The sequence below is a fragment of the Schistocerca serialis genome, chromosome 7, assembly GCF_023864345.2.
Source record: "Schistocerca serialis cubense isolate TAMUIC-IGC-003099 chromosome 7, iqSchSeri2.2, whole genome shotgun sequence".
Taxonomy (NCBI): Eukaryota; Metazoa; Arthropoda; class Insecta; order Orthoptera; family Acrididae; genus Schistocerca; species Schistocerca serialis.
This window is the reverse complement of record NC_064644.1, coordinates 194,123,789-194,151,406: the sequence shown is the minus strand read 5'-3', so window position 1 is coordinate 194,151,406 and position 27,618 is coordinate 194,123,789. Positions and strand designations below refer to the sequence as shown.

At 43.3% G+C, this 27,618-nt stretch overlaps 1 protein-coding gene across 1 annotated transcript in view; it reads left to right on the top strand.

Annotated features, from left to right (window-relative positions):
• LOC126412965 (lipase 3-like) overlaps positions 1-25,843 on the top strand; it is a 159,191-nt gene extending 133,348 nt beyond the window's left edge. Inside the window, exon 8 of the mRNA XM_050082857.1 lies at positions 25,694-25,843. Within this exon, the coding sequence (XP_049938814.1) occupies positions 25,694-25,843 (150 nt within the window). The remainder of the gene's footprint in view (positions 1-25,693) is intronic.
• Positions 25,844-27,618: the final 1,775 nt, after the last annotated feature.

Here is a 27,618-nt window from a genome sequence, read left to right as displayed (position 1 = left end):
ATTACTCCGAGTACTTGCGCTAAGCGCTGGGAGCGTCAACGTCAATGTTGTGTTATGTCATTAATTACGTTGTGTTTCAGTGAATGGTACACTGTGATACATTTTTGACTAGGTCTTTAGGAGAGGAAATGAATTACCAAATAAAAAATTGAGGATGCCATTTAAAGAAGCCATACCGCTGTACATATCTTTGTAAAAAACAAAATTACAACGAAGGCAGTCATGCTTATTGATGTCCTCCTGACTGCTACAGAACACATGCTTGGAACATTTTGTAATTTGCATCTGGACAAACAGTTATTTAGGGTGGTCAAGATAAATGGGGCACCCAGTATATACATAATTCTTAAAGTTCTGTACGCTATAACTAATAAAGCAATAAAGAAATTATATATTACACTTCCCATTGAACCAGTATTGACTGTCTGTATTCTTTACAATTCATTTTTTTTCTGTATACAGTTTTCAATCTTTTGTACGATATTTACTATACATGGGAAACGAGGAATAGCAGCAGCTGGTGAAGAAATACCACACACACACACACACACACACACACACACGTACACACACACACACACACACACCGTATGAACTGAAAACTCTCATCTCTGTTTGACGTTTACTAATGAGATCGCCCCATGCTGGGAGGAAATAAGGAACTACTACGAACATGCTCTGGACTCAAATTTCAATAGGTTATGAGATTAATGGGCTGATATGCGAGTGGAACACATTCATTAGAGGATTAAAACATGAAATATTTGCTTTTATTACAAAACCTTTCACACAGATAGCGAATTTCATTGCTTATTTGACTGGACATTGACACGACTCAGTTATTAAGGGGAAGGAGGTGGGATGAATAATCTCACCATTATTTATAGTCATTTTTCATGTGGTGATGTTGGTGGCAAACACTGGGTCGGTATGATGCATCTCCTTGAAGCTGTGTGATTGTGAGTCGGCAACTCTCATTGTTGTTATGCCGCTTTTGGGGGAGGACCCATAATGGTCTCCACACTGACTGTTCGCCGTGGGTTGCTTAGCAGAAGTAATATTATCGAGGTGTCGGGAGGCAGATGCTAGGCAAGGAAACTATCATTCTCAGACTACTGCTTCATTCCCAAGCACTAGACCGTACGATTTCGTCTACTTAACATGAAACAGGAAATATAAGTACAATATGATGATGGACATTCAGATGGGAGTAAGGAACAGAATCAAAGTCAGTAGACTAGGTAAGTGATGAAATGAAGAGCCTCCACGTCCTCCTGTTTTTGCACTGCCTCAGCAACTATCCCTTCACTTCTAATGACTCTGCATAACTCACAAACTCCTCGAATTTTTGCTCCTCTCCATTTTGTCATTGGTGCGCTAAATTTGCAGTGCCACCTAATGACATGTCGCCGTTTTCTGACCACGTCTTGCAGTCCAGGGGAAAATTTTCTATCTTGTGTGGCCTGGAATTACTAGGGAACTGGCGTTTTCTCATGCGTTCCGAGTATTGTTCACAATCAATCCAGCACATTGTTCTGGTGTTCTCCTTAGATGCTGTGAAAGCAGTCTCACAACAAGTATTTGTAACGGCTGTCTCTGCCTGAGGCCTGGACACTCTTACATTTGTGTTTTCTCTAAGAAACTGCCGTCAATCGTGATGTATAAGAAGCCTCCCTATGGTCTGGCAAATATCTTTTTTAAGCAAGCTAAATCTTCTTCCGCAATCCCACAATTCTCCCACCTCTCCATATGCATTCTTGTCACATTTATGTATAAGCTATATCTCAGTGCCCGCAGGGATCCGCAAATTAATGGCACGTTCCCCGATGTCCACAAGGCCCTTCGCAAAGTTTCTATTCGTACGTGCACCGAAGGCACCCACCAGCCTGCTCGTTGTGTGGGTGAAGATGCTCCTATGTCTCTATCTTTAACAGTCGCTGTATGAGGTGCGACTTCCCCTCCTCCTGAGCTGCTGGAGACGGGAGGCGATTAAAGCCTTCGCCGGCGGAGATGTAAATGCACGTATAGTGTGCAGTCGACTTGGAAGTATACATATTACACAGAATTCAGGTTGTCAAGGCTAGAGGTGTAAACAAACAAGTGCTTTTAACGAAAGAACTCGACATTTTGTGTTGTGTAAATATGCTATCGACAGAGCCACTCTCCAAGACAGAACAGTACTGAGTCTTGGGGCACATGTGCACGAATGATTACTGTGCAGCAGGCAGAAATACTCCTGACCGTCATTATTTGAACGACACATCGAAAGATGCAGCGTCTGCTATGGCTAGCAAAGTTAAAATCTGTAAAACGTGTTCAGCAGAGTGCAAAAATGGAATGGTTCAAATGGCTCTGAGCGCTATGGGACTCAACTTCTGAGGTCATTAGTCCCCTAGAAGTTAGAACTAGTTAAACCTAACTAACCTAAGGACATCACACACATCCATGCCCGAGGCAGGATTCGAACCTGCGACCGTAGCGGTCTCGCGGTTCCAGACTGCAGCGCCTAGAACCGCACGACCACTTCGGCCGGAAAATGGAATGCAACACAGATCCTCACTCACGTAAATCTATTTATAAGTGGCAGAGAGCTCTTTGAGAAACAGGAAGTTTGATTCAGAGTGCTGGAAAACATCCTAAAATGCACGAAATTGAAGAGATCGTGGTATGTGTGCGTGGAACATTTGCTAGAAGTCCATGTAACTCCATTATACAAGCTAGAAGGAAACTAACCGTCCCCCATTCGATGGTGTATGACATTGTACACAAACGTCTCCGGTTGCAAGCTAACAAACTCCAATTTTGGCTTCACTTTAAGCCTGAGGATCACCACAGACGACGCGATTTTGCTGTTAGAACATTGCATCGTGTAGAAGAAAACAACTTCTAATTCAATGCAGTGCCATTTAGTGATGGATCTATCTTCCACGTCTGTGGAAAAGGTAACTGACGTAACTGTCGGGTACGGGGAAGTTAGATTCCGAAAGAAGTAATAGAATATGAAAGGAACACACCAGAAGTGAAAGCGATTAGGATTACATTAACATAGCGTTATTGGTCCACTTCTTCTATGGATTCTACAGTGACAGGACACACCATTCTCGCGATGTTGGCGAACTATACAGTTCCACACATACCTCCAAACATTATTTTCCAGCAGGATGGTGCCCTCCCCCCTCCCCCCGCTACTAGCATGGGACCATGGCAATGTTACCACATTTTTCCATGATACGTACACTGCGTGATTGATCGAAAGAATGGGGTCCCATTTCCTGGGCCGCTCTGTCTCCCAATCTGACTCCATGCATGGAGGATAATTGAGGGCATTGATTACAGAACAATGGTTTGAGATGTGCTAAATTTGAGACATCGAATCTACAATGCAGTAGAGGCTGTAATATCTGTCATACTTACGAACATGTGACGGATATTGGGATACTGTTTCGATATATGTTGAGCTACAAACAATGCCCGCATTGAACTGTATCAAAATGCATAAAAATGTTTGAGCTCCTGTGTACAATGTTGGACAACTAAAGCTATAAACCTTGATAGGTACAGAAATATCAGCAAATACTTCTGTCTACCACTAGCCAAGATGCCATGTGTTTATGCACACGTAACGAGGAGTCAATCATGCTTATGCATACATACACCTATGAAAAATGGTTCATTCGAATATTGCACATCCTCTCAAGTGTACAGCCACTATTTGCAAATAAATACCATTCACACACTCAGTCAAGTGACTGATGAGAGGGTGGAGGGGTCCTGTTCCCATCATCACAGACGAACCATTTGCCATCCTGACGCAATGGGCCGACTTTCAGCTGCAGTTCGTCATGTACGAGTACCTCATAACTACATGATTAAAAGATTACCGTTTACACCATTTTCAGAGTGCCACCAATGTCCCTGAGCAGACTCTCCTTGTAATCTTTGATCATGAGAGCCTCTGAGGCCACCCAATGCAAACCCATAGCCCACCTTCGGGGACACTTGCGTCTATACAGTAAACACACATTTTAGATCCGAGACCCACAGATTTCACAATATGTGATGGCTCTTTTAGTAGCCTGATAACCTTCTTGTTTTGAGGTATTACGCCATATGATTATCAGCTGCATGTCCAGAAGTGCTGAATGTGTCGGGACTGTACCTTGCATATGGATCGCCGCCTTTCACCTAGTACACGAAACTGCCTGCATCCAAATAAAGTAACTTGGCACCAATGAAGTTTGGTTTTGCAAACTCTTAGTAAAATTGGTGGAATACAGAGAGGTCTAGAATACATATATCGATATAGACATGCTTCATGATTGCACTCCACAACGAATAATTCTTTATTGAAGATTTCAGACACAGCGGTAAGTCACTGTGCACAACATGCAAATCAGTGGGATATTCCATGTCTGCCTTCAGGATGGATCCGTCACCAGTTTACAGTTGTCAAATACGAACGAATCCTTTTTCACGTTGTTTGTCTCGTCTGTTCCCAGCGTCGAAGTGTAATTCGAGACATTTCCTGTTGAACTGGTTTCTTCATCACCAGTGGTTGTCTGGATGTCTCTGGAAGGACTGGGTGGTCGTAAAGTCCCACGAACAAAAAATAGCGGGAGCTTAACACCCGTATTCCAATCATGTTGAAATTTCGGATGCTCTTTATTCGAAACAGATATACGGGAAACATTCCCCACCAACGTATACGACACAGTTTTGTTCCTGTCTTCTTGCCTCTCTAGAGTGTATGAGTTATTCAAACCAGTATTAGTTCCTGTTTGGCGTACATATCAATGCACTTATTAACCTCAAAGAACCCCGTTAACGTTCTGAGGGCAATTCACATACCCTTAACTGGCTACTTATCGATCTCTCTATGTACCTCCCTATCTATCCTGCATTTGAAAGCATTCAGATGTGAAGTTGGTGTGGAGACATGTAGTCTGAGGATGGATATAATTCCAAAGTTTCTTGTGTACTTGATTCCGATGCTATTAAGTTTGTATCTAATTTCTTGAAACAGAAAGACCAATGCATTACTTGTAGGATGTGATGTCACTGTTGGGGAGGTTCCGTCTTTCTTCTTCATAAATGTTCCTTCAAAATACAGGAAACTGTTGCCCAGAATTATTAAATCACCCTGATGTTGAATGAAAATTATTATCTCATTATTATTATTAAACTTTGCAAAAGCAAAAGTTTTGTAGGAAAAGTATTCATGATGAATGGCCTGATCATCATATTGAACTGGAGCTGTTAGATCGATTGATGTCTTTGTGAAGTTACAATCCTATCGATTTAATGAAGCTGTAATTCTCGCATATCTTCGCGTTCTGCTGCCGTCTGCACCATCCAATTTGACAACCCAACATTTTTCAGATTTTTGCATCGTCTTTGGCAACATATTCTGCATAAACACTCCACGAAATTTTGTTATTTTGAAATTTTTGACGAATTTAATCAGATCTGCGTTTGTAAGTAGTGTTTATAATTACTTCATAATACGTCATTCTCGAACTTTCTGCAATGACTTATACCATTCCATTTGTGTAAACTATATTTCCTCCATCGACGCCAAGATTGGTCATAACCATCCCATTAGGTTTGTTTATAAATAACTCATCTGCTACCAGTCACGATTTTCTTTATTTTATTTTTCGCACGACGCGTTTCGGGAAATGATTCCCATTTTCAAGTGCGTTTTTTGAGTTTGTTACGTCATTCCTATGTGATGTTGTCGATGTGTGAGATTCTTCCTCATTCTGTTGACTTTACTGCAATATATAAGAAAACGCGCGATTTCTTCTAAATTTCGCCACTAACTTCACAAAACGATCGACAACCAACTAAAAATCGATTGTTATTCTCTCAGTTTCCAGTACCACTGCAGGACCAGTTAGTTACTGTTAGGTCCTTGAGAAGAGGGTGTTCCATCCACTCAGTTACGGTGATGACTGCATATTTACAATAGCATACAGGGGACTTTATAGAGAAATGAAAAACACGCACATGTAGCTCTTGTACTTCATTCTTTATTTATAAACTATTTGAAATAGCAGGGAAAGATACTTACGTAAGATAATAGTTCACTGCCTACATGTGGCACAGTTAGTTCACACATTTCTGCTTGGACTGATTCATAGCATGAATCAAAAAGTTGAGCCATTATTTCTTTTGAAGGGTGCCGAGTTTGGCACGCTGTCTCCAACAGATTGCCTCACATCCACCCACAGAATCGGTAGACAGGAGGTTGCTAGCCTAGTCGACGGTATAGAGCATGCTGAACTGCATGATTGGCGTACATTATATTTTCAAAAATGTGCTCTTGTAGTTGAGTGCTCTTCCCCTCTTTAAATCAGTGATCATTTGATGACCTACTATCACGGAAGGAGAGTGAGAGTTTTTGTGGAATAAAGAAGAAATCTGCATTGGAGCATCACACAGATGAATAAAATCTTCCAGGGGTAATATTACTTCGATGGCACTATATCTAGGATTTTCGAATGCTACCGCCACTGGATAGAACTCATGATCCAATATTCCTATGCAGGCACATTTACAGTTGCTGTTGTTTAAACTGCAACTGACGTTCAACTGCATTATTTGCAAGTCATAGAGCTGCTGCCGAGATGAGTTCACCACACCAGCAAGGAAGAAATAAAGAACTAATTATTAGTTAAGTATGCATTTCTTCCATCTTCAACTTTATTCATCATCCTAGGCACTAATACTCATATGGCAGTTATTATGCAGTGGGGAGTGCTGCTATACTCCTCGACGTGTTTGCCCTTTGAGAGTTCTCAGGTGAGTGGGTGAATAATTTATAAACAGCTCATAATAGAAGAGGCAGTCTAATGAAAACGAGGCAGGTAGAAAAAAAATGTCTAGATGCAAGCAGGGGTTACTCTCTGAGGGTACTGTAAAAACTTAATTATATGTATAGATAGTTAATCCGTTCTGGGATTCGAGAATCTCGATGATTTTTGCCTGTTATCGACATAGATACTAGAAAAATATTGGTTCCGGAAATTCCAAGGCTCTTGAAAAAGCCTTAATTTTAAGTTTGGCGTCAGATAACAAAAGGCAAAAGAAACATGTTTTTCGTATGATGTAATTACGCATTAACACTCTCCAGATTTTTTTTTTCCTTTACTCTTACTGCGAAACGTTGTGAAACATTGGGTCTTGCCAAATTTCATGATTCTAGACCAACGGGAAGTACCCTACAGGTTTTGGTGAATGAGTTTGCGAGTAGCAAAATATGTAACGTAAATAGCCGTATTTTGTTATTGCACTGACCTAGATGCTGCAGTGTTTTATATCGACAGGGAATTGTAGACTTTAATATGTAACATAAATTTCAACTTGATATATCTATCTCTTCTGGAGGAAAAGGGTTCTTAACTGTCGGACAGACAGACGGACATACATACAGACGGGCGGACAACAAAGTGTTTCTGTGAGGTTCCGTTTCTACCGATTGAGCTATGGAATCCTAAAAAGTAAGTAAACTGTTTATTATTTCAAAAGTAATCGGCATAATGGTTAATACAATCATGCGAGTGTGAGACAAGACCGTCAATGTCTTTATGGAGAAATGTTTGCAATTGCCTCTGAAATCATGATTGTATCCTCCATTGCACCTCTTCATCTAAAGTAAATCGGCGGCCATGAATGTCTTTCTCCTGGTCTCTAAAAGTATTTAAATACGAAGGAGAGACATCAACACTGGACTGAGGATGGTAAAGGTTTCCCAGTGAATCTTCTGCACCGTAGCCGAAACAAAAGGGACGAAACACTTTCTTTGAGTGCAAGGGTCTTCTACCCATTGATTTTTCGGAACATGGCTCCACAATTAATACACCGCAATATGCACACACTTTACACAAATTGAAGTGCCTCATCAAGTCAAAACGCCGAGGTATGTTGATGGATGGCATAGTTCTGTTGCAGGATAGGTCCTTCGCACATGTTGACAAAGGGAGGGAAGGGCGGTGATTCTGAATATAACTCGCAGAACTGCCTCCACGCAATATTATACCAGTTTCCGTGAGGGAAAAGAAAACAATTTTATCAGCTGTAGTCCGACGCTGGATGCTGATCTCTCCGACCTTGCATTTTTCTTGCCAGAAATTCCAGTGCCGTCCTACTGGCACCTTTCATTCATGAATACATTTCAGTAAGGATTTGGAGGACTTCCTGTAAATTTGTTTTGGTTCACGACAGCTGAGCTTGTTGATCTCACGGCACTGTGTGGAGGGTCTGATGCCAGACAACAAGCATGGTATCTTCTTCTTCCGTTAGATTGCAACTGAATCGTCTCGCACTCAACAAGTGGTGTGGCTTGTATGAGACTTGGTCACACAGACATCATAGCATCTCAGAATCACAGAAACATATTACTAACCTACAACAAGAAAATGATCATGTTCCAAGAGTTCCCTCCATACAGCTTCTAAGGCCTTCTTAACTCACTTTCTTGTACCATACTTTTACAATCACACTTCGATTTCCTTGGAGCACACAAAAGACAACAAGCGCAGCGTTTCCTGAGCAACCGGAGAAACAACAAAATCTCTCACTTTCTCTTATTCATCATTAGAGGCACGGCACTTCTTGCAGCTGGCATTGTTCTCGTTACAGCCGTAGCATATATCTACATGGGCGCCTTATACTCTTCTCTTCTTCCTAATCATCAACAGTGTCTCGTGCAATTACTAAAGATGCCGAACGTTCTGCAAAACACAATGGCCTGTAACAGGTGCTCGTATCGCTCAGCAGCCTTCGAGAATTCCACTCTCAAGACAGACTACTCTCGCCCTTTCCTGATGGAGCACTTGCACGTTTCATCCATAATTACGTTACTCTATAAGAATCATAACCGCTTGTACCAAAACAACATGTCATCTGATCAGGAACTGTCAACAGCCCACTCAGTGACGATTCACACTTACTCCCAGAAAGGCCGGCCGGTGTGGCCGTGCGGTTCTAGGCGCTTCAGTCGGGAACCGCTTGACCGCTGCGGTCGCAGGTTCGAATCCTGCCTCGGGCATGGATGTGTGTGATGTCCTTCGGTTACTTAGGTGTAAGTAGTTCTAAGTTCTAGGGGACTGATGACCACAGATGTTAAGTCCCATAGTGCTCAGAGCCATTTGAACCCTTTGAACTCCCAGAAATGACCAAATAATTATGAGTATTTTTAAATACCTATGTAACCACACACCCGATCGTCCTCATGCCGGATGTAGAGATAGGACAGAACTACACACCCCAAACGTTAGTTGCCAATTTGCTCTACAAAGGTTTTAATGTCTTAAATATGGCCCACGCCCCTAGATGTTCTTGACTGAAGTGTTTCTAATTAAACAGCATTTTGAAGCAAGAACCTCTCAGCATCCAAGAAGGTGCACGGTAGAAGTCGAAAAATTAATTACATAAATACTTCTCTCTGTTGGGTAATCGACGCACTTCCATTAAGACCTTATGTATAACTCACAGTTCCTTTGTGCACAGTGTTGTCGTTCACTTTTATAGTCTCTTTTTAGCCTCCTTGCAAATGTTTTCGTACCAAACCAGGCAATCTCCCTATTTCCTGCTAAGAATCAGGCAGAAAATTAACACCTCACAAATATTACGGGAAGTGACTTATTTGTAGCATTAAGATGGGAGCCAGACTTGTGGATCTATGAGGTTGCTCATCCATAATGTTTTGGAAATCTTCCAGAAATACGTCACAGGTCCTCTGCTGCCCAGAGCGATATATTCAGCGCTGCTTCTCCATCTCCTACATATTCCTCTCAGACAAAGTGGAGGCAGGATGGTATCAAGTGGCACACACTGGTTTCATCTTCCGCCTCATGAGTGTCGCTTGACACCTGTCGGTGGTGGAATTGTGGTCCATTATTTGAGATGACGTTTTCTACATGGACCACTTCGCTCAAGAAATGACTACAGAAGGAGATGATTGTCATCTTTGTGATCGCATTTTGTAGCAGAGTGAAAGTAACAATTTTCGATGTCGCCTCAACATCCACAGAAACTTATTGGAAACCTTATGTTGTGTGTGTAAATAGACCACACAAGTCGACAGCAACAAACACTCAGATGCTCACGGGAATGATACAGAACAAGGGTGCTTGGTCACTATCAGTTGATGGGTTTGCGGATTTTTCGAGTTGCTAGGACCTTCTTTATATGGCATGTTATTTTAAAGTATGGCTTCTCCTTAAGTTTGCTGATGCATTTTCTCGCCCAGTAAGGTGCATGTACCAAATAACCTTGTTTGCAAACTACTCTGGAATGCACTGTGTCTAATGACCACACTGTCGATGGGGCGTTAAACTCTAATCTTCGTTCCTTCTCAAATGCAGAGAACCCAGTTTGGGCTTCCAAGGTTCGTTTTGGCGAACAGTATATTAATCTGACCAAATGAAACTGATTTCAACACAGATCCCTATCCTGTGTGGCGCTTATGTGATTCTCAAACTTCACGTGCCACTGAAAAGATCAAGAGGTGTAGGACCAAATATGTGCAAGACTGGGTCATGGCAGTGCATAGAGATCATGAGAATAGGCTGTTATAGCTCAGTCAACTACATAAAAAAGCTAAAAGAGTTTAATAATACTCATTTGTCTCAACTGGTAGCATCTCAGTAGTCGCAATGACCAGGTCGCCCCTAGCACGTAGAGAGGCAACGGGCATTGGCAATGACCTAACGGCTACCATACAGTTATGTAAGTGCCCTGCAGTGGTGACTCTGTGAGCTCATGCAGCAGCACGTGGCCTCGTTATTGGGAGATTATCATCCACGCTGCTGAAGGCTCTCGAGATTCTTGCAGAGGATGTCAGTCTCTGTGGTGAAACTCGCCCCTGCAAGTGATGGTACGTGGCGCATAGGCACCTGCATCTGCATGGAAGGATGGGCAGTTGAACTGCCTGGATCTTGACCTACTGCCCTACACGACAGACGTCTTGTTGTTACTGGAAGTGGTCCAGGTGGCAGCCCACAAGCTAGTACCAAGTTCAAGGAGGAGGATATGGCACTTTCAGATAGTGTGAATATGGAATCCTGAAGTTGTAGAAGCTAAATACCTGTCGTCCAGTATGGCCCTTCAATCTCTACTGGTATTACTGGATTGCTGCTCTCTGAGATCGACTTAATGATTATTTATACTCGTACCTGGCATACGCGTTATGCTGACGAACTTCTTCCACCATGCTCGGTACAACATATCCGTGATCTGACAAGTGGCAATGGCTTGCGCCGCCTTGCCAGGATCCAAATCAAGCGTTATAATTGCAACATTATGGTACCTTGCCCGAATGTCGCTCTCGCTGTCGAAACAGCCGCCAATGCTGTAGTCGACATGGGCACTCTTAGCTGCCTTCCATGCTGTTGCTGAACTGCTAGTTTCTGTGGGAACGCCCAAAACATAGTAGATACACAAAATCGTAGACATTTCAAAATGAAATTGTTCTCCCTCAGCTCTTTCTTGTCTTCCCAGCCTAAATCAGTGAGAGCTTGAGACAGTGCATCCACTACTACATTTTGAGATCCTGGTACATATATGTAGAGAGCCCAAAAGGTTAAGTGGCCATGGGTTAACTTAGCCATCGTCAAAAACTGCAGAGCCTTAAGGTCGCTGTAAACCTTGACTTCTCAACCTAAAAGATAATACCCGAATTTAACGAATCTCCATATTAGTGTGAGTGATTCTAACTCTGTCACAGACTAGTTCTTTCGGATTTTGTTAAGAACTCAGCTCGTAAATACTATGGTATGTCCACACACATTTGCTGTACTCCTGGAATAGAGTCACATACAGCTTGGTCCAGGAGCTGTCTGATAATAGGTACAATTCTTTCACCATATCTGTATGTATCAGTATCGGAACCAACAACAACAGTCCTTTTACTTTGCTGAACTTGCGATGAGGTTGTCTGTCTCAGGCTCAAATCTTTATCTTTCCAGTCAAACTACAGAGACAGGACGTGGTGATACTCTTCATATTAATGAACGTTTTGTAGAAGTTGATTAAACTAAAAAATCTGAGTAATTCTTGCTCGTTGAACAGAACAGGGAAATTTCTGATGTCCCATTGCTTTTGGATCAGGCTGTGTACTCTCCAACGACATCAAGTGCCCTACAAAGTTCAGCTTTTTCTTGCCTAGTTCCGATTGGACAAGATTAGTGGTAACACTGTTCATTTAGAACTCACGCACTAAAGCATCCATCCAGCTCTTTCTTGCCAAATTCCTATTTAGCAAGATTTATAGTAACATCCTTTATTTGGGACTCAGGCGCTAAAGTATCCAAGGTCTCATTGTGTGTCACCGACATTTTCTTGGCGATCAACATTGTCGACATAAAGCATGATCCAACTTTTCAGCACTTCTGATATCTCAATATCTAATCCAAGTATGAAAGTCAATGAGAACACTTTATTCCAAACGACATTTTCGTGAATGGTAGCAACTACCATAGCAAAGGAAAGCCCTACATTTCCTACATGAGGAATGGAGTTCGATCTTCTAGTAGCTGGCACTGTAATCGACAGATGTTAGGACTATAACCCCATGAAAAATTTTGTAATAGTTCATCTAACGTCTCAGGGCAAATCAGTTCATTTCTCAATAATGGTTAAAATGTGTGTGAATTCCTAAGGGACCAAACTGCTGAGGTCATTGGTGCCCAGACTTACACACTAGTTAAACTAACTGACACCGAGAACAACACACACAGCCATGCTTGATGGAAGACTTGAACCTCCAGTGGGAGTGGCCATGCAATCCGTGACATGGCGCCTCTAACTGCACAGCCACTCTGCGTGGCTCAATAATGATATTGATCTGTCAAGAGCCTAACATCAGTCACATCAATCCATTCATTTTTGACAAACAGAGGAGTTGGTTATTGTTGCCTCGATTATGCTTTGGTCCAGCATGTCTCGAATTTCAGCCTCCCTCTTTTATCAATATGCCTGTGGTATCGGATACAGCCTTGTAAATATTCTTTATGATTCTTAAACCTAATTTATACCCAAAATTTTCAGTCATACCCAACGTGTGCAAACGATATCCTTGTGTAATTCCATTATCACGCCCAGCTAGCTTCTTTTATCCAATGCCTTCACATAACACATTTTTGTCACAAATTACCTCAAGTAGGCATTTCTCATTAACCCCCTTAACATATGGAATTGATCTGACTGTAATACAATTTAGGGAATAAGGCCAAAGTCAGCCCAGTTTTAATTGTAGCCAATTTTATTCAAGATTACAGCTGTCCCCACCTCCTCTCCCTGGGGGATAGAACTGGCAACGTTGCATGATGTCACCACTCCCATTCCTTCCCACTCCCCCACATCCCCTCTCCTATCCTAATTCCCCCCTTTCTACTTTATCTCCCCTCACCCACTTGTACATTGGCGGGAAAAAAGACTCAATCTGTGCTGATCTGGTAGAGAGGAAGGACATAAGGTAGTGTTTTATTTATTTATTTTGGCGGGAATTACATTCTTGGTGGTTTTTTCCTGCTGCTATATTGTCTTACAGCTGCCTCAACAGTCTGTCACCGCTGCCTCCACTATCTGCCACCTGCTGTCACCACTAGAAAAAGCGCGTGTGTTACGTTCGCCTCAAAGTCTGAAGACTGACTGCTCTAGTCCAAAACACCGCCACAAGAGGGTGCTCGAAAATATCCATCAGCCGCTCCCTGCTAACGCCCCCACTACTGAACTGGTGGGGAAAGGCTGGAATGGAAAGTAATGTCTTTCTTTTTGGCGGGAAATGTGTTCAATTGATGAGATGTTGGTGTCGGACAGAGAGGAGTTTCATAAGTGTATCGTTGTGGCTTGGCAAGACAGCCAAGCCACTATGAGGAAGCCGAAAGGCATGCGTTTAAGCTCACGCAGGCTGGCGTGAGGTCTGGAACAGGACAAGGAATTTATAGTAGCAAAGAACGTACGTAACTACTGGAATACTTAACTTTAATTCATCGCTCTTGACGGTACATGTTTTACAGCATCAATAGTAACGGGTAATGGCGCCTTGCTAGGTCGTAGCAAATGACGTAGCTCAAGGCTATGCTAATTATCGTCTCGGCAAATGAGAGCGTAATTTGTCAGTGAACCATCGCTAGCAAAGTCAGCTGTACAATTGAGACGAGTGCTAGGAAGTCTCTCTAGACCTGCCGTATGGCGGCGCTCGGTCTGCAATCACTGTTAGTGGCGACACGCGGGTCCGACGTATACTAACGGACCGCGGCCGATTTAAAGGCTACCACCTAGCAAGTGTGGTGTCTGGCGGTGACACCACATGTATTATCTGTAACCACACACCTCGGGACTGCGTCCGTATTTTTCTACGCGATGATTGGAAAGAGGTAATAATGGATGAGCGTAGGGGGAATACTTTTCAGCACATAATGGTGATGCAATGGGATAGACTGAAGATGCTGCCGGCCGGACTGGCCGCGCAGTTCTAGGCGCTACAGTCTGTAACCGGGCGACCGCTACAGTCACAGGTTCGAATCCTGCCTCGGACATGGATGTGTGTGATTTCCTTAGGTTAGTTAGGCTTAATTAGTTCTAAGTTCTAGGCGACTGATGACCTCAAAAGTTAAGTCTCATAGTCCTCAAAGCCATTTGAACCATTTGAACTGAAGATGCATTTCACAACTCATAGCTACTATTGACAGTGCTGGAGCTGTTTGTGCTTTTTGAAATGGTTGGTTGCTCTACAGCGCAGCAGACAAATTCGCACCCCCATTGAAACTCTCAATCGTCCCTTCTTACCGACCAAGTGTGTACCGCTGTTTGACGCTGAGTTCGCTATAGCCGTTACTAAGGGTGCTCTTTTTATTTCTCGGCAACTTCGTCCTATTCCACTACCCCCAAGAGTTCACCGTGGTATAGCCGCTGAAAAACTTGTACGTAGTAAAAAGGGACAGGAGAACAAACTATCATTGAAGTGCAGGAAGAGTTGCCTCCTACTGATGTCCAAGTCAAACACTGCTCACGAACTTGTACACAATTATGTGGTACGAAGGGATTGCACAGCAAACTATCACAGAAGTCTAGGAAGAGTTGCCTCATACCGATCTGCAAATGCATAGCTGCTGAGGCACTCGTACACAGATACATGGTCAGAGGAGAAAGGGCAGCAAACTATTAATGACGTGGGGGAGGGCCAGTACACGCTGCCACAACTGCTGGAAAATGCTTTGCTGCTCTAACAACACATCGAAATTGTCGTGAAAAAACCATCACTTATAAACAACGGATCATAATGCAACACTTGCATTGGGAATTGAGAAAAATCGTTGTAATAATACTATTACCGCAAAAAACCTCAAAAGATCTCGCCAGGAGAGAGTGGCGGTAGGTGCACTTGTGTTCACCTCGAGGTGCAGTTACACATTAACTAGCAGAGAACCAGTCTTGCCGGCCGCGGTGGTCTAGTGGTTCTAGGCGCTCAGTCCGGAACCGCGGGACTGCTACGGTCGCAGGTTCGAATCCTGCCTCGGGCATGGATGTGTGTGATGTCCTTAGGTTAGTTAGGTTTAATTAGTTCTAAGTTCTCGGCGACTGATGACCTCAGAAGTTAAGTCGCATAGTGCTCAGAGCCATTTGAACCAGTCTTACCTCTCCACCTGCCTCCCCTCCTCCTTCCCTCTCCACTTCCCATAGATAGGGCTACCGTTCTTCAAGGCCTGTTCTAACCTGTCTCTCATGGTACACAAAGAAATTCATCTACTGTTAGTGATATACTGTGTCTGGTCTGCAGAAAACAGTCTCACATGGACTAAAAACTCAAGAGGAGGACGCTTCCTGCAAGCCGTTAAACGTGTTTCTCGGAAAGGCTGACCCCCCAGGAACAATAGCAAAATACCTGCTCATCAGTCACAGAGGAAGGACTTAACAGTCAACATTGGCGTGCTTTCAAACACTCAGGAATATGGCGGCACTGTCTGAAAGTGGTCCTTGGCTAAGCCAAGTCGGCTCATGTAGGAAAAACGTTGAAATAATACATCCCACGTAAATAAGATATACATGGATCTGAAACTTCCTGGCAGATTAAAGCTGTGTACCGGACCGAGACTTGAACTCGGGACCTTTGCCTTTCGCGGGCAAATTCTCTACCAACTGAGCTACCCAAGCACGACTCACGCCCCGTCCTCACAGCTTTACTTCTGCCAGTATCTCGTCTCCTACCTTCCAAACTTTACAGAAGCTCTCCTGCAAGCCATGCAGACCTAGCACTCCTGAAAGAAAGGATATTGCGGAGACATGGCTTAGACACAGCCTGGGGGATGTTTCCAGAATGAGATTTTCACTCTGCAGCGGAGTGTGCGCTGATATGAAACTTCCTGGCAGGTTAAAACTGTGTTCCAGACCGAGACTCGAAGTCGGGACCATTGCCTTTCACGGGGACCATTGCCTTTCACGGGCAGGTGCTCTCCTTTCTTTCCGGAGTGCTAGTTCTGCATGGTTCGCAGGAGAGCTTCTGTAAAGTTTGGAAGGTAGGAGACGAGATACTGGCAGAAGTAAAGCTGTGAGGACGGGGCGTGAGTCGTGCTTGGGTAGCTCAGTTGGTAGAGCACTTGCCCGCGAAAGGCAAAGGCCCGAGTTCGAGTCTCGGTCCGGCACACAGTTTTAATCTGCCAGGAAGTTTCATATCAGCACACACTCCGCTGCAGAGTGCAAATCTCATTCTGGATACATGGATTTGTATACTAGTCGTCTCACCGTGAGCCAATCCGTCCGCTCTGCATCTCCCTCCCCTCCTCAACCCCCCCCCCCCCCCGCCCCTGCCAAAATTACAATACGTGGAGAGCAGTATCCGCCGCTGCATGCTGTCATAAACCGTAGATCATGTAACTAATGAGGAGGTATTGAACAGATTTGGGGAGAAGAGGAATTTGTGGCACATCTTGACTAGAAGAAGGGATCGGTTGATACACGCTTTCTGAGGCATCAAGTGATCACCAATGTAGTATTGGAGGGAAGTGTGAAGAGTAAAACTCGTAGAGAGGGACCAAGAGATTGATATACTAAGCAGATTCATAAAGATGTAGGTTGCAGTAGTTATTAGGAGATGATGAAGCGTGCACAGGATAGAGTAGGATGGAAAGCTGCATCAAACCAGCGTCTGGACTGAAGACCACAACAACAGCAGCAATTTAAGGGAGTTGTGCTGCCGGGTGACTCCATCTGAGGAGACGACATCATCCTTAGTCTGAATAAGTTCACTGCAGATAAAAGAAATGATCGTATACTCTTGACACACACACACACACACACACACACACACACACACGCACGCACATACTCCTTAACCGTCGAATTCGACTGATCTAAATGCTAGATATGCACTTGTAACCTATGGGAATTATGCTGCTCTGGTTAGGAGCTAATTTTCACGCAACAATAATTACGGTATTGGAAGGAGAATACGGTGCACGTTTTCTTCGGTATCCACGTCGTGGTGCAGGTGTTAGACATGTGCATATTTCGAAAGTATTATGGTGATGCCTTCAGGTTGCTAAATGTTTATGCCACTACCTATTAGCTCAGAAGTGACGACCAAAGACAGAGCGGTAAGGTGAAATGTGCTCACAAGGTTGGTAGGAAATTCTTCTGGTAAATCATTCCATTTCTCAGCCAACGAGACTGACGACTGATGGTGCACTGTATACTACTCGTGCTTGACGAGACTTAGGTCGCGCCGAATATCCTGTCACAACAAGAGTTCCTCTACAATCGGTTATGCATTGTAAGCCCTGAGAGACGATATTGCTATCGTAACCAGGTGTGGCTTGATTTTATACAGGTATTATTCACCAACCTACTAAAAAATCCTCAGTATTTCCCTCTTTCCAATGATCTACATACATGCAATTCAGATAGGACAAGCATGAATGCAATCGACTAGCACACAAAGAGGTAAATTAATGCTTTTGCCACCTGGTTGAGGCCCCTTTGTGACAAAACTTAAGGAATCATCGACAGTACGAATACAAAATGACACTTGTTCACGAATGGAAGAATAACGTGTTTCGTCAACCATAATAGAAAAATGTTCAGTCTTCTTGATTGAAGCCAATACCTTTCTTAGCACAGACTTTCCTAGTAGATCAATGATCTCGTTTTGAATGTCGTGGGATGTCCACTCATACCCCGAACGCCCTAACCAATCTTTAAACTCAGGTATTTTCTTACTTCTTTCGCAGTTCCAACAATTGAAAAAAAATTGAGTTTACAACTCTCTCTAACTGCTATTTCTTGTTGGCATAGAAACTGCAAAGTAGTAAAAATTGTCTCAAGAGCTAAACGGCCTTTCTTCATATCACTGTCTGACTGTTCATTCAATTGGGAGGCCACACTTCGGTTAGTGATAGAATTTAGTTTCAGAACACCTTCTTTATGCGTAAAAGTATTTTCATGAAGACTGAATTTTTCCAAAGCCTTTTCCCAGTTAGAAAACCCTACGGAAGTAAATGCTGCTTTTTTTGCTTCATATTCTAGGCATGTATATTTGATCAACCAAGACTTCAGAAATTATCTTCCCTCACTGGATTGTCCAGGTTTCGGCTGTGAACAGTTCTCGCCTGAAGACGACGAAGCAGTTGACGATACAATAATTGTTGGAGGTTGACTTGCAGTACCATCAACTTCCAAGCGCACCTTTTTGGTACCAAATTTATCCATTGCAAACGTAATTCACAATACACTAAAACAGTAAAGTAAATGAATAAAATATAGTCATATAAAATAGTCCACCAGACACTAAAGTCGGAACACTAAACACGTCTGCAGCATGCACTGAACGAAACTATCCACAATGAATGACTGCGACAGCAGGGTGGGCTTTATATAGCAGCGGCGTCGTAATGTCTCGAAGCGTCAAGGCGGAGGGTTCCAGGCGCTTCTGCTCAAGTCCGTTTGATGTCGCCGCGGCCGCAGCGCTGACCCGCCAGCGCCAGACTTTACCCAAAGGTTCGCGCACCGGGACAAATTCAAAGTGTGCCCGCAGCACCGTAACACTGTCATGCTTCAAATGGTTCAAATGGCTCTGAGCACTATGGGACTTAACTTCTGAGGTCATCAGTCCCCTAGAACTTACAACAACTTAAACTTAACTAACCTAAGGACATCACACACATCCATGCTCGAGGCAGGATTCGAACCTGCGACCGTAGCGGTCGCGCGGTTCCAGACTGTAGCGTCTAGAACCGCTCGGCCACTCCGGCCGGCAACACTGTCATGATTCACACCACTGGTTTTCAGTTAACCTGCATACTACCGTAATAATTATTTGTTTTAACTAATTACTGAATGTATTTTAAAAGGTAACTATTGTCAAACAAGGAAAATAATAAATTCCAAGATAATTTTGTGATTTTACAATGCATGAGATAACTACTAATTTTCTTAAATTATTGGGGGGGGGGGGGGGGGGGAGGGGGCTCCACAGTATTTGTTTTAAAAGCAAAAGACTACATCCTGTACACGATGTGAAGTGAGATCTGTCGGTGCAATATTCGTTATAGCAGGCATAAGAATCACACCTGGAGAATGAATACACAACGGTAATACGTCATGTAGCAAAACAGTGTTCATGTTTATTCAGTAACTTTTTTAAATACGAGGGCAGTTCAATAAATAATGCAACACAATTTTTTTCTGAAACAGGGGTTGTTTTATTCAGCATTGAAATACACCAGGTTATTCCCCAACCTTTTAGCTACACAACACTATTTTTGAACGTAATCTCCATTCAATGCTACGGCCTTACGCCACCTTGAAATGAGGGCCTGTATGCCTGCACGGTACCATTCCACTGGTCGATGTCGGAGCCAACGTCGTACTGCATCAATAACTTCTTCATCATCCGCGTAGTGCCTCCCACGGATTGCGCCCTTCATTGGGCCAAACATATGGAAATCCGACGGTGCGAGATCGGGGCTGTAGGGTGCATGAGGAAGAACAGTCCACTGAAGTTTTGTGAGCTCCTCTCGGGTGCGAAGAATTGTGTGAGGTCTTGCGTTGTCATGAAGAAGGAGAAGTTCGTTCAGATTTTTGTGCCTACGAACACGCTGAAGTCGTTTCTTCAATTTCTGAAGAGTAGCACAATACACTTCAGACTTGATCGTTTGACCATGGGGAAGGACATCGAACAGAATAACCCCTTCAGCGTCCCAGAAGACTGTAACCGTGACTTTACCGGCTGAGGGTATGGCTTTAAACTTTTTCTTGGTACGGGAGTGGGTGTGGCGCCACTCAATTGATTGCCGTTTTGTTTCAGGTTCGAAGTGATGAACCCATGTTTCATCGCCTGTAACAATCTTTGACAAGAAATTGTCACCCTCAGCCACATGACGAGCAAGCAATTCCGCACAGATGGTTCTCCTTTGCTCTTTATGGTGTTCGGTTAGACAACGAGGGACCCAGCGGGAACAAACCTTTGAATATCCCACTGGTGAACAATTGTGACAGCACTACCAACAGAGATGTCAAGTTGAGCACTGAGTTGTTTGATGGTGATCTGTCGATCATCTCGAACGAGTGTGTTCGCACGCTCCGCCATTGCAGGAGTCACAGCTGTGCACGGCCGGCCCGCACGCGGGAGATCAGACAGTCTTGCTTGACCTTGCGGCGATGATGACACACGCTTTGCCCAACGACTCACCGTGCTTTTGTCCACTGCCAGATCACCGTAGACATTCTGCAAGCGCCTATGAATATCTGAGATGCCCTGGTTTCCCGCCAAAAGAAACTCGATCACTGCCCGTTGTTTGCAACGCACATCCGTTACAGACGCCATTTTAACAGCTCCGTACAGCGCTGCCTCCTTGCGGAAGTCAATGAAACTATACGAGACGAAGCAGGAATGTTTGAAAACATTCCACAAGAAATTTCCGGTTTTTTCAACCAAAATTGGCCGAGAAAAAAAATGTGTTGCATTACTTATTGAACTGCCCTCGTAAATGAGCTGACATTAGAACAGCTGAGCTGTTAAGAACGGCAACACTTTACTGTGTTACTCCACAAGGAGCAAGCGAGCTGTGTAAAATTCCTCTACTGTCTATTCACCCTTCATCTGTACATCAGGAACGCTGCTCCTTCAACTCCAACATCCCTCAATGGTTGTGTGAGTGAGTTCTTTCTGGAGCAGGTTTCATCCACCCATGGTTGTACTTAGACCGTTGTTAACAAGCATTTTACTTTGGTTGATGTTCCTTCATTCGACATTCTGTGAGGTGAGCTGAATATCTCATCCTTCTAGAGTATACAGGAACACACAAACACACACACACAGCTGGTACTCGGTGCAGTGGAGAATCTAAAACCGCTACAAGACAGGCACAACTGTGATGTGTAGTCAAGTATTTTGTTACTTTTGTAGGAGGCCAGTCTTTCCAAGGAATATGTTTAACAGCTTGCTGGAAACGCCATGTACTTGAGTCTTTTGGCCATCTGTGACTGATTTCTGCAGACCAGACACAGTATAACACCACCAGTAGATGGATCTCTTTGTGTACCGTCAGCAACGGAATATAACAGTCCCGGAAAACCGGTATCCCTAGCTACGGGAGAAGGAATGGGAAAAAGGAGGGGATGTAAGTGGGAAGGTAAGATGGATCTCTGCTAGTTAGTGTGTATCTGCACAGTGAGGCGAACACACCTGCAGCTTCTGCCACTCTCTCCTGGCGAGATCTTTTGCGGTCAGTTTATATGGTAGTTGTGTTGTTACATGACTTTTTCTCAATTCCCAGTGTTTGTGTTACGTTATGACGTATTGTTCACAAGTGGTAGTTTCTTCATGACAATTTCGATGTGTAATTAAAGCAATGAAGCATTTTATATGAATTGTGATAGTGTGTATTGGCCTTCCTTAACAGCTCTACAATTGTAGGTCTGTAGGAGGCAACTCTTCCTACACTTCACTGACGGTTTGCTATCCTATACCTTCTTACCATCTATCTGTGTGCAACTTCCTCAGCAGCTATACCAAGGTGAACTCTTGGGTGCAGTGGAATAAGACGAAGTTCCCAAGAAACAGAAACCGTTTGTTTGAATTTGGAACACCGGGGCTACAGGGTGTTTGTCGAGTAGGGCATACAGCAACACAGCAGGAAGCACCAGTAGCTAATACCAACGTTAAACAGCGAGACACACATGGTCGGTAAAAAGATACGGCTGGGGACAGTGGTGGGAGTGTGAAGTTTTCTACATGGCAACAGTACCTATGAATTGTGTAATGCAACTTTAGTCTATCCTGCTGGATCACCATTATGTGCTGAAAAGTATTCCCCCTGTGCTCAGCCATTATCACCTCCTTCCATTCCTACCATAGAAGGCTATGAACGCTGTCCTCAGCTGTCTGCTTACATATTATACATGTATGAAACTCATCGCTGTCCATTACCATCATCTTGTCAATTGGACACACTTCCTACCAAAAAGAAACACATTACTTTCCACTCCAGCCTTTTTCGCGCCAGTACACAAGTAGGGGCCGGGGATGCCTGTATAATAGTTTAGAGCAACCTCTTTTTGTGGACTAGAGCAGACGGTCCACAAACTTCGAGATGAACATACACATGCACGACCGGTAAAAGTGGTTTCGGGGTGTGGCAGGAAGGGGTAGGGGCGGCTGAGTGCAGCTGTAGGACAATCCAGCAGCAGGATAACACCATCAAGAGCACGTTTTCTGCCAGCAGCTCGCCAATTCACAAAGGGCGAAGGGAAGGCAGTGTTGGAAGGTAGAGGGGAAGGTGGGAGGGGAGGGGAGTGACATTGCCACATCTACCCCGCAGGTAGAGGAGTTCGGGGAACAGCTTCCATCTTGAATAAATTTGGCAACAATGCAAACTGGGCTGACTGCGGGTTTATTCCTCTGCTTACACCTTTCTCCCAGAATTTCTTTTCTATGTAACATGTCTAGAGCCCTAGGACCAAATTGAGGAGCAAATCAACATGTTTATGGAATGAGTCAGTACATGAAATAATGCCAGAAAGGTAATGACATATCAAATAAAATGTTTTTGAATCTCATGCAGATGACAAGCTACAAGTTGACATTAGTACGATCAACAATATAACACAGGAATTAGAGTATTTTTTTCCATAAACTCTGCAACAGAATAGGAGTAAGCCATGAAGGAAATATTAAGTTTCGACTTGAGAATTCGTGGATTACTGTAAGATTGTTTAATACTTACAGTAGCCTCTTGGAAGTTGATGCAGTAAAATATTGCAAGCCTTTCTGCACAAGAGTGAAGAAGGAGTGTGTTATATGAAGAGACTGGAAACCAGTGATGCAATTGCTGAAACGCATGAATTGGACGTCCACCAAGGGCAAAATTCGATCAATAATAATAATTTAGGGCCTACAAATAAGAACTTTGAGGGTTTTTAGACTTTGTAATCTTTTCAGAGACAGCAAAGGTTTAGGAAGAACGGTGGGAGGGATTGTGTTTTGAATACAAACGAAGACCGAAGTAGAGAGGATGCAAAATGCAGAGATGTAATATCATGAAGAGCGTTTTTGAAAAAGAGAACTTTGTTAACGCCAAATATAATTTGAAGTGCTATGAAGTCCTTTCTTTCTGGAATGTAGTCTTGTACTAAAATGGAACTTGGAAGACAGGCAGTTCAGAGAAGAAGAGAATAGATGATTTTGGAAGGTTTTGCTGAACAAGGGTGCTGAAGAGTACATGGATAGATCTGAAAACTAATGAGAAATACCAAATCGATTCGTAGAAAAAAAAGGAGTTTGTGACAGATCTTTTCTAAAGGACATAACCTGAGGCATCAAGGCATAGTTAATTTGGCAGTGGAGAGAGGTGTAGATGCAAAATTTATAGAGGGAGATTAGGTTTCGTAATCAAGAAGCAGGATAAAATGTATGTAGGCAGCAATAGTTACGCAAGGGTGGACAGATCTGCAAAGGGTTTTTTAAAAAATTTGGTTTATGTTTATTAAACCATACTGGCAAGAGCTTCTTACAGACGTAAAACTTATGTAGAGAAGAATCACGCTGTAAAAGTTGAAAAAGTGGTTGCATAGGCTATACTAGAGTGGAACGCTGCATCAGACAAGTGTTCGACAGAAGAGCGCAACAACATTAAGGAGACTGGGAAACCAAGAAACAGTTGGATTTTCCAAAATAAACTTGCTACTTAGGTTTGGAATGCAAGGATTGTGTTGAACAGTACTCAGTGGTAAGTGCACCAGGAGAGAACGTGTTATTCAAAGAAACTAGTACTAGAAAATAACTGTCTTGTTTTCCACAGTAAAATGATGGAAAACCTCATTATCGTTGTTAATTCCACACAGGTATCATAATGGATGGACTGGGGATGGATGGTCTCTAAGGTTATGCAGAGGTATCACCTGAGTTGTCTTAAAAAATGGACGGTAAGAGAGGGACACGGGGAGCATTTGTGTGAAAGAGTAGTTTTTTGGTATGTATTGGAGAGATCTACGGCTGTCAAACACAGAAATAGTTGGATATCCGAATATATCTTGATTCTCCTTTCCATGCACCAGTAAAAATATAAACTTACTTTATGGTATCCACGAAGCTAAAGCACCCACTACGAAATCGACAAGTTTTCCTGACAAGGAACGTCTCGTTCGCGGAGCAATAAATCTATTTTATATGTGACACTTGGGTTACTTGTGACTTCATTCCATGCGGTTTAGTTCAGTCTCTTCCCTTTGACTGTAGTGACAACTCCAATGAAATAACCGGTGTGACCCATCACAAGTGCGAAATATGAAGCACATGAGTAACACTTATTGAGTTACAAATGGAGCTTTGAGAATTTTATGTTAATAAAACGAACAGTAAATTATTTATAACAGAATATGTTTGAAATAATTATTTCTGGTGAGCTTCACTGAATTTCATACTACAATTAATACGGAAACTGAAACAAAAGAACTCACTCGCGAAGTATAGTTCATAACTAGATGTACCATTAGTTAATTGGAAGTGAGTGTGTATCGTTTGCAGAGTATACGATGTTGCTTATTATTTTTGGTATGTTTTATATTTTAGTGTTAGGCGTCTTTTACATAATACATTTTTAAAAACCATTTAGTCACGAGGAGCTGTAGAAAACAGTAATCGGCGTACATAGGCTAATGCTGTCTAAACAGCTGACGATTTCAGAATTATGACTTCAGATTGTTATTCTGAAACCTTCAACTTTGAGTTCATCTATTAATAGTAGTCTCAATTTATTAAAACTGCTTTGAGTTTATTTATATAAAGGAGTCTCAATTTTTCAGTTACTGCCAAACTGCATAAAAAATAACAGTCTTTGGGTAATATCAATCGGCGTTTCGGACCATACCATATTAAATTATCCAGACAATTTATTGCTTGGTAACGTGGATAAATGAATTAACAGACGAGTGATAAACTGGCACAATTTACCGGTAACGAAATACTAACACAGAACACAGTTCGCATTCCATAGCCATAGGCCAGTCACAGCAAAATACACCTTCCTTTCGTAAACGCTGGAAAAATTTACTAGCAACCAAATAAATATCAAATGCTGTATTAAAATAGTTACTGCACGGTGGCAGTTGTACTGTGATTTACTGTGGTCTGTGCCTATAGAAGACATGGAGATCTGCATTTGCTAATGTCACTTCTTTCTTTGTGCGGCAGGACGTGATGAAGCTATACGAACATCTTCCGATGCGCATCGGCATGTTCCCGATAGAAGACCCCGAGTTCACGCACCTCGACTTCATGTGGGCCTTACAGTCACGGGAGCTCGTCTACGACCGCCTCCTCAGAGTCTTGCAACGCTACTGACCGCCGGTCGCGGCTGATGTTCTGGATAACCTCCACGCTAAGTGTCTGGCGTGGACGTATCCTGCAAACAAACTCTTTTACCTTGGTACCACTGCGATGAACTGCAAAGCCGTGGCAAGTAAAAGACAAGGGATAGAAAAGAGAGCATACAGAGCAACCACACTTGAGCTTGCAATTTCGTCTCCAGGAAAAATAATATAATAAATACAATGTCGGGTGTATTAGAAAGTATACGTAATCGTCACGACGTGCTCGTACACGCAGGGCAGTTATACACTTGCAACTTTGGCTAAGGGCGCATTTTCGTCCAGCTCACTGGAAAAGGAAATTTCCCCGGCTATTCGTAAGTTGCTGATCCTACTTTAACAATTTTAGGCCCTGTCCCTACATTCTGTTGATATATGTAATAGCAGCGACTAGTGTAAATCCAAATGTGGAGTCAGGAAGATTGCAAGCAGGTTGCTAATGCTCGATCATTATAGAAATCACGTTTAGTCTCTAGTAAATCAGCAACAATTTTCTTGATAAAAACATGGACTAAACTAATTTTATTACAACTCTATAGTTTTTACTACCCGGAATGAATACGTGGTTAATCACGGCAAAGTGGTGAAAACTTGCTCCAAGTCACTCGATCAGCGAAGCAGAATGTAATATACATTACATCACATTACGTTAAAAATGTGTGCAGTATCACGGCGGAGATCGGACACCTTCAGTCTGGTTTGTAACATTCAGTATTGTTACAAATGTCTTGTAAAATAACATCCTAGTTGTATCAATCACACACAACCAAGACTGCGGGTCTTCTCGTCCCGAAGACGGATGGTTCGAGTCCTAGCGGTTTCACCTTTTCACCCCTTCCATTCATCTTCCGAAGATTCATAATGACACATTCACAGTACTGTTCTGTTCCGGAAGTCGACACACACTTGTACATAATACGTCTACACACTTAATATAGTCTACTGTGGGAAAAGCCTAGCCTTACACCTTTCTATATATCAATATCCTGACTGACTCATCATCGCCAAGCCCAAGCAACTGAGGATATACATCTGAAATTTGGAGATGATGTTGATCTTATACTGTAGACGTCGTTTAAGGAGGCATTTTTCGAAATTCCACCCCAAAGGGGCTGAAATAGGGGGTTAATGATTTTTAGAAAGTATGTCGCTATTAAAGCGATTTTGAAGCTACACTCCTGGAAATGGAAAAAAGAACACATTGACACCGGTGTGTCAGACCCACCATACTTGCTCCGGACACTGCGAGAGGGCTGTACAAGCAATGATCACACGCACGGCACAGCGGACACACCAGGAACCGCGGTGTTGGCCGTCGAATGGCGCTAGCTGCGCAGCATTTGTGCACCGCCGCCGTCAGTGTCAGCCAGTTTGCCGTGGCATACGGAGCTCCATCGCAGTCTTTAACACTGGTAGCATGTCGCGACAGCGTGGACGTGAACCGTATGTGCAGTTGACGGACTTTGAGCGAGGGCGTATAGTGGGCATGCGGGAGGCCGGGTGGACCTACCGCCGAATTGCTCAACACGTGGGGCGTGAGGTCTCCGCAGTACATCGATGTTGTCGCCAGTGGTCGGCGGAAGGTGCACGTGCCCGTCGACCTGGGACCGGACCGCAGCGACGCACGGATGCACGCCAAGACCGTAGGATCCTACGCAGTGCCGTAGGGGACCGCACCGCCACTTCCCAGCAAATTAGGGACACTGTTGCTCCTGGGGTATCGGCGAGGACCATTCGCAACCGTCTCTA